General features: G+C 42.2%; 1 protein-coding gene across 2 annotated transcripts in view; it reads left to right on the top strand.

Annotated features, from left to right (window-relative positions):
- The window catches only part of flad1 (flavin adenine dinucleotide synthetase 1), an 8,148-nt gene extending 1,020 nt beyond the window's left edge, over nucleotides 1-7,128 (top strand). Inside the window, exons 1-11 of one of the 2 annotated variants that reach the window (XM_068736140.1) lie at nucleotides 1,100-1,475; nucleotides 2,399-2,492; nucleotides 2,640-2,805; nucleotides 3,206-3,583; nucleotides 3,986-4,099; nucleotides 4,175-4,442; nucleotides 4,766-4,913; nucleotides 5,223-5,321; nucleotides 5,473-5,662; nucleotides 6,587-6,660; nucleotides 6,761-7,128. In XM_068736140.1, the coding sequence (XP_068592241.1) occupies nucleotides 2,485-2,492; nucleotides 2,640-2,805; nucleotides 3,206-3,583; nucleotides 3,986-4,099; nucleotides 4,175-4,442; nucleotides 4,766-4,913; nucleotides 5,223-5,321; nucleotides 5,473-5,662; nucleotides 6,587-6,660; nucleotides 6,761-6,896 (1,581 nt within the window). In that variant the 5' untranslated portion in view covers nucleotides 1,100-1,475; nucleotides 2,399-2,484 and the 3' untranslated portion in view covers nucleotides 6,897-7,128. Of the gene's footprint in view, nucleotides 1-1,099; nucleotides 1,476-2,398; nucleotides 2,493-2,639; nucleotides 2,806-3,205; nucleotides 3,584-3,985; nucleotides 4,100-4,174; nucleotides 4,443-4,765; nucleotides 4,914-5,222; nucleotides 5,322-5,472; nucleotides 5,663-6,586; nucleotides 6,661-6,760 lie in introns of those variants that run through there. The other variant, XM_068736141.1, reaches the window with a different exon arrangement.
- Nucleotides 7,129-7,473: the final 345 nt, after the last annotated feature.

The raw sequence follows: 7,473 nt of genomic DNA, 5'->3' as shown, positions 1-7,473 counted from the left end.
CTTCCTCACTATTTTAAATGGGGTGGACCAAATTAATAGTTGAACAATTTTGTCCTTCTGTGTTTCAAACAAAGCTTGCTTGTATCACTCACTAGTTCTTTAGTCTTCTCATTGCCATGAGCACTGTTTTGATGGAGTTTTGATTTTCATATTTAAGCGCCGTACATGTTTAAAGTTACTCTGTACAAGCTATACTGTATAAACACAAAACAGTAAAATTATCAACAGGTAAACATGTCCATGAAGAAAACATTTGACTTAATCCCAATAGCTGCAGACCAGCTCTCATGTACCCAGGATAGATATTTACATACTGTATATTATGTCCAATAGGCCATTTGATTTTCAAAATATATTATCTGTGAGATAAGTCTCTCTAAAACAATTACATAAGATAAGTAATTGTTTCAAATGATATATGTAGTATAGGCCTATATATTGACATATCTCATGACTTTCACTTATATCAAAATTATTATTATTATTTAATTATTTTGAGTTATCATGAATATGTGTCATGATATAATTTAATTAACTTTCTTTTTCTATTTTCTTTTCCTAGCAGAAAAGGGCGTCCATATACTTGTATTTGCAGACTTACCATATCTGCAAAACTTAAAAAAATGTAATAATAATAACCATATTGTTTAATATCATGGAAATATGATATTAAACTTAAATGTTCTGACAGTTGCTTGCTTGAAATGACTGTTTGGTAGTATCCGGGTGAGTGGGCATAAATGCACTGCTTGTGCAGTATGCTTTGCATGATTGATACCACCCACAGAACTTCAATGCGTTCCTTTATTCCTTATATACACTAAACCACCTGTGTATTCTCAAGACAATAAAGTAATGTGGAATACAAGCAATTCACCTTCCACTTTGTTTCAATAGATGCAGTTTCAATAGATGCAGAGCCGCGGAGCCACAGTCGCTGTTGTAGACATGCCAACATGCGCCACCTCTAGACGAGACACACTAACATCATGACATTAGGACGGTGGAGGAGGTTCAATCATCGGATCTCGTCTCCTCCAGCCAGCAGAGGCAGACGAGTCACAGTGACGTTCATCGCTTATGTTTTAACAGTAAAGAAGAAGACAACAATGTCTTCGTAGGTCTTATTACTCTGCTGTACGCCACCCATGGTGAAGATGGTGCAAAGTGAACACTTGCACATAGACAGGTTGTCGGTACTGTTCTGATCAGCCTATCATTCGTTACTTTGTCCAAAGGACACATACTGCTCGCGTCGTAATTACTCATTCTGCGACGAGCGGGTTACTTCCGCGTACATAAAGGCTGACCGTTAAAACAGAATTCCGTAAATCTGATTGGCTGTCGGACCTCTCTGGAAACCCGTTCTTATCTGTGATTGGACAGCTCACGAAAAGTGGTTTGAGTGACATGTACTCTCGATGCATGTACCCTCGAACGGTTGGATACGCAACGAGGTCATATGCGACTCAGGAGTAAGTTGCCTCCGTTTGGTTTCCAACATTATAGAAACAATATACTTTGTTTCTTCTCAGTGTGCGACAGTGGAGAGAAATCGGCTATACAGACAGAATATAATCTATCATGAAAGAGTACTTGAATGCTAACGTTTGCTTGAAGCTAGTGACGCAAACAACGGGTTAAGTAACCGAACGATAGCAAGGAGACTTATGTAGCTAACGTTACCAGGCGCTTTATTGACAATAAGCCATCATTTGTGATATTTTTATTTTTATTTTTTATGAATGTGCATGAGGTTAACTTCACTACTTTGTCACGCGACAGAATGTGCAGTTAAGTGAAGAGAACGATATGCTCCTGTACCTCCTATAAGTCCTTCACATAGAACACAAACAGAGATACAGAGGGATAGATATAACTACCGGTATTGAATGTTCACGTGACCTGCTTTGACTGCTGAACTCAGATTCTTGATCCAGCTTCCTCACTTACCTAATTATCTTGGCAAGTCTTCACTGCATTTCCATGCCAGCCAATTTGTAAATCACATCTGCTTCAGACTACATGTAGACAGACCACACTTGCAATGTCAGCAGTTTATAGCTTGGCTATCCAGTAGGAAGTTGTATCACCTTCAGTGTCATTGATGCATATGTGGCCATTTGGGTCTAACTATACACTATTGAAAGTACAAGTAATAGACTTATTAAACAGAATTAGAATACGTTTCACAGCGATACCTTTATTATAAAATAATCCCAGTGCAATATCTCTAATGCAACTCATCAGTACTTTAATCTGTTGACATATGTCAAGAGACAACTAATAGGAAGTCATTTTTAGTCTGTGCTGCCCAAATCCACAAATCGCTCATGGTTTCTTCTAATTTTCCACTTCTTTCTTTGTCTAATTTGCTCTTTCTCATGTCTCTTCCAAGATACTCCCTGGTAGGAGACAAGTTATGAAGGAGAAGAAGGCCTAAACTGTATTGAAACAATTTGGGATACTCCATATGGATGCTTCATGTTGACGTAAGATTCAAAATGAACTTCACTTATAGTATGAGTCATCACAAAAGCAATACAAGTATATATTTAGAATGCACTTATAAAAAGTAAACAAAGCATACCTGCTTAAAGAGCAAAATGAAGAGTGAGCATTTTTCCTGTGTCTTCTAGCCTTGCTTTTCCCAAACTGAGTAGAGCAGTGGTGCGTGTGAGGAAATTGGCGGCGCATCTCTCTAAAGCAACCATGTCCACAAACAACCAATCCAGTCCGTCCTTTGCAGCCAACGGGGATGCTCCCACTGCAGCCATTCTCATCATCGGAGATGAGATACTCAAGGTGATTGTACTTGTTGTGCGGCTAAGCTGTATTTGTCTGATTGACGGCATCCCACAGAGAATCCTTGAACGTCTGTGGACTTGAGAAAATCCAAATAAACCCCTCACTATTCTTCTGCTAAATCTGCACACTTGACTGCGTGAATATGCATCCTAACGTGACACTCTAATTCATCAGTATGCCTCAGCTGTCTGTCCGGGATCCACATTGTATATCGCCAGGAAAAACCTTGTGATGGTTATTTGATGTGGCAGCAGTGCTCTGTCTTCAAACGACAAGTTCACTGCTACTTTTTGACGTGACGTGATCATGATTTAAACATGAAGTCTTTATCCAATGTCATGTCTCAAAACATGCTCGCTGTGACTGAGCGTTTTCTTTCTCCTCTTTCGTCTCACAGGGTCACACACTGGACACAAACAGTGCCTTTCTGACACGAGCGCTAAGAAAGCTCGGAGTGTCCGTGCTGCGCATTACGGTCATACCCGACATACAGGAGGTCATCGCCAAAGAGGTGGCCCTCCTCTCCCCTCAGTATACACACCTCATCACCTCAGGGGGCATAGGCCCCACCCACGACGACGTCACCTTCGAGAGTGTTGCCATGGCATTCCAAGAGGAGTTGTACACCCACCCTGAGCTTGCCCAGTTGGTTGAGGAATTTTTCGGGGTGGCCGAAAAGAACAGTGCCGCCATGAAGCTGGCCATGGTGCCTCGCTCGGCCCATCTCAACTACGGAACCGACCCTCAGACTGGACAACTGCTCCGCTACCCGCTGGTGAGTGAAGGCAGCGTGGAGGAGGATTAGTTCCTTCATCGAGCTACAACCGTTATCAAACACTAGAGTAGGTATAAATGATCAGGACCCTCCACGTACTGACTGCCTGCATCCTTATGTTAAAGCTGATTTGTTTAGCTGACACAACTATCCGGACTCACAGTCACACTCTCTCTCTGTTGCATCCTGTTCTGGGGTTATTTTGAAAGATAGATTGCAACATCAACTGCTTAGCAGAGACTGCAGGAGTGAAAAGTGGGCAAAATGACATTGAACATTTGCAGAAAACGGCAGTGTTAAGGAATACACGCTTGCAAGTATTTGTGTTGGCTGAGATTCAAACGTCACTACTAGCGGGTCAGTATACATTCTTTCAGTATATGACGTATGATCTTCTCCCAGGTCAGCGTGCGTAACGTGTATATCTTTCCTGGGGTCCCGTCTCTGATGGAGGGGGCCTTCAGTGGGCTGGAGCACCTCTTTGCCAGTTCAGGGACCACTTTTCACACCCGTGAGGTAACACCATGACCATATCTATCATTTACAAATCCATTTGGATTAGTTTTTATAACCCGATATCTTTGCGTTTAGGTGTTTGTGGATGCAGACGAAACAGAGATCGCCCCTGTGCTGACGAAACTGCAGGCTGATTGGGGTCGGAAGGTGGCTCTTGGCTCCTACCCCGACTGGTTGAGCAACTATCACAGAGTCCGGCTGGTCCTGGACTCGGATAGCCAGGAGGAGGTGGACAAAGCCCGGGCACAGCTGCTGGACGAGCTGCCTAAGGGTAGCGTGGTGCCCTTAGTGACTGACTCGGTGTCCATCGCCACTGCTGAGGTGTACACACTGGCCAACAGCGGTGAGGGGGGAGAGAGGGCAGAGGGGGGTGGAAGGTGAAAGTTAAACAAAGTCAACTTAATATAAAGTGGATATTGCAGAGAACTCTTAATCTTTACATGGGTATCGGGACCAATAAAGGAAGCAAAAAGATTAAAGTAATTATCGTAAAATCATAGTGAGTTATAAAAAAATAATAATAATATAACTGGCATGAGACTGAACAGAGAATGTCATAACGATATTTGTTCTCTGAATTCGACATAAGAATGAGTGATTATTTATATTATAGCTGTCCACACTCACTGTAAAACATCCGCCTGCTGTTGCTTTCATGCCCCGCAGGCACACCTTTGGGTGAGAAAGTTCTGTCCGCGCTGAAAACGATAGAGGCTGCACTGGATCAGTATTCGACGGAGGAAGTCTGCATCGGCTTCAATGGAGGCAAAGACTGCACAGCGCTGCTCCATCTCTATTACGCAGCAATGAAACGGTAACGGGAGGGGAGAGGAGCAGAGTGAGACAATTAGTGGAAGGGCTGAATTAAACGGTACAAAAACAAATGAGCTGAGGGAAGAGAGTCAAATTAAAAACATAATGATGCCACGACTGAACAGCGGGGCATCGCTGTAGACAGTAAAAGAAGAAGGAAGTGAGCAGCAGCTAGAATGAGACGGACTACTGTTTGGACATTTCTTGACCTGTAATGATAGATAGTGGGAGATAGTGATAATGGTAAACATCTCATCTTTTTCTGTGTCCCGCTTATCTTTTTTTTTTTCTCTCCTTCTGTCAATCTCAGACGATACCCAGATGGTAAAGACAAGGTGAAAGCCCTCTATATCCGTATTGTCTCTCCATTTCCAGAAATGGAGAGATTCCTTCAGGACACGATAAAAAGGTCAACCACCAGTCCACCATGTTGCATACTGTTAATAAACACATTTCAGCTGATTGCTTTTGGCAGATTCATGTAGTTTCATTTATTCATTTATTTTATCTTGTCAAAAAAATCCCCCACAACTCATTAAATGGGTTTGTTTCTCCCGCAGATATGACTTGGAGATATTCTCTGTGGAGGGTAGTATACGGCAGGCGCTTAGCGAGGTGCAGGAGAGGAGGCCGGAGCTGAAAGCTGTCCTTATGGGAACCAGGAGGAGTGACCCTTACTCACACACACTCGCGGCCATGTGTCCCACTGACCCCGGCTGGCCAGACTACATGAGAGTCAACCCATTACTGGTGAGACACACAAGTTTTATTAAGTCTTTGTATTTCTCCTGTCTTTGGTGTCACAGAGCACAAAGTGAGAGGATCTAAGAGAACACACTTAAAGACAAAATCAACCAATTCTTATAAGTGAAAATGATTGATTTTAAGAGCACTTGCAGACATTCATTTAAAAGAATAAAAACCAATCGCTGTCCTTCAGTGTCCCCACATTTGTTGAGGAAAAACTGCTTTTTGACTGGTAATACAAATCTGTTTTCACTGCTCCAGCCAGGCAATCTCCCCTTGTTACACTTAATGTTATTTGTCATCTTGACTGAAGTTTCAGAGTGCAGATCTACAGGTTGTGAACAAAATAACAGAGCACCTGCACAGTTTGATGCAATTCAACAGCCCCGCAGTAATGACTATAAAAGATGATATGAATATTTTGCACCCCTCTTACACACAAACACTCAGTACACCTGTACAATATAAAACTATCCAATATAACCCCAAAACAAATTGGTGATGGATGTCAACACCTCTGTGACACATTCTCAACAAATATTTAACATCAAAAGCTTCTCATAATAGAAGTTATTGGAGGTTTTTATGACACCATACGAGTCCATCTTATGTAGGCAGCAACGTCTGATGTTGTCGCTCTTTCATCTGCTCAGGTTAACTGAAGAATAGATGTCAATAGATGTTTATTTTGGATTTAATAATGGATTTAGAAATGGCAAATACTGTTGGACTGGCTGTTAACGATCATGCTGTGACAGCCGCAATAGTACAAACGTTGCATACAGAAGAAGCACACCAGTTGATCTCATTATACGATCATTTATGTTGCCCTTCATCACATTAATGCATCTCAAAGGGATCCTCATTTGAACTAATTGTGAATCAATCACAAACCAATCACATTTGATGTCTTGCAACACTCTACAGGACTGGACGTATCATGACATCTGGTCGTTCTTGAGGACGTTATATGTTCCCTACTGTATCCTCTATGATAAAGGGTAAGAATGCATTCCAACCTTTAACCCTTTCTTTATCCTCCGTTATTCACAACACCACAGTGCCGAATTCTTGGTCTTAAACGTCTCCATCAACCTGCAGGTACACCTCACTTGGCAGTATGGACAACACCTGTCGAAACATTTCCCTCCAGATGGTGGATGGGAGGGGGGTGACGCGGTACAAGGCGGCCTACCTACTGGAGAACGAAGAAGAGGAGCGAAACTCCCGTGCCTGATGCGGTCTCGCTTCTCACCGTGTCACCTGTTGCTGATCGAGCCTGGTTTTCCACCCCTTGCACACATGAAAACATGACAGTTTTTTTTATCAAGTCGTCATGTGAATATTTGCTGAATATCTGCAGAATGGGTCTGTGTGCGTGAGTGTGCTATTTGTTTATACATGTGAGTTTCAGCTTAAGTAATGGCTCTCTGTGCTGTTGAATAAAACATAAATCTGTGTCATCCTCATCCATTGTCCTGTTACTATTTTTTTCAGTCTCGCATACAGATGGCAGCATGCAGGGCTTTAAATATTGCTCTTGATTTATCTCATTCGTGAATCTATTTGTCTTATTTCTTAATCCAGTAAAAACAAATTAATAATGGGAAAAGGTTTTCTGTCAAGGTGAGACAAACCGGTTTTAGAGACTCAGCGTGCAGCAGCATGGACAGACTACTGAAGGTTAAGCGACAGGCTCGTATTGACTCATCTGTCTCCCTGAAAATACATTTTTTTCAGACTGCTGCTTATTCAACTGAGCATCTCTTCACCGGAAAACCTCCACCCTAATGTTGCAGTTCTCTTTCACCACC

This window comes from Cebidichthys violaceus, unplaced genomic scaffold, assembly GCF_023349555.1.
Source record: "Cebidichthys violaceus isolate CVI_PGR_0920_01 unplaced genomic scaffold, fCebVio1.0.p SCAF_7, whole genome shotgun sequence".
Taxonomy (NCBI): domain Eukaryota; kingdom Metazoa; phylum Chordata; class Actinopteri; order Perciformes; family Stichaeidae; genus Cebidichthys; species Cebidichthys violaceus.
This window is presented reverse-complemented; position numbering and strand designations above follow the sequence as displayed.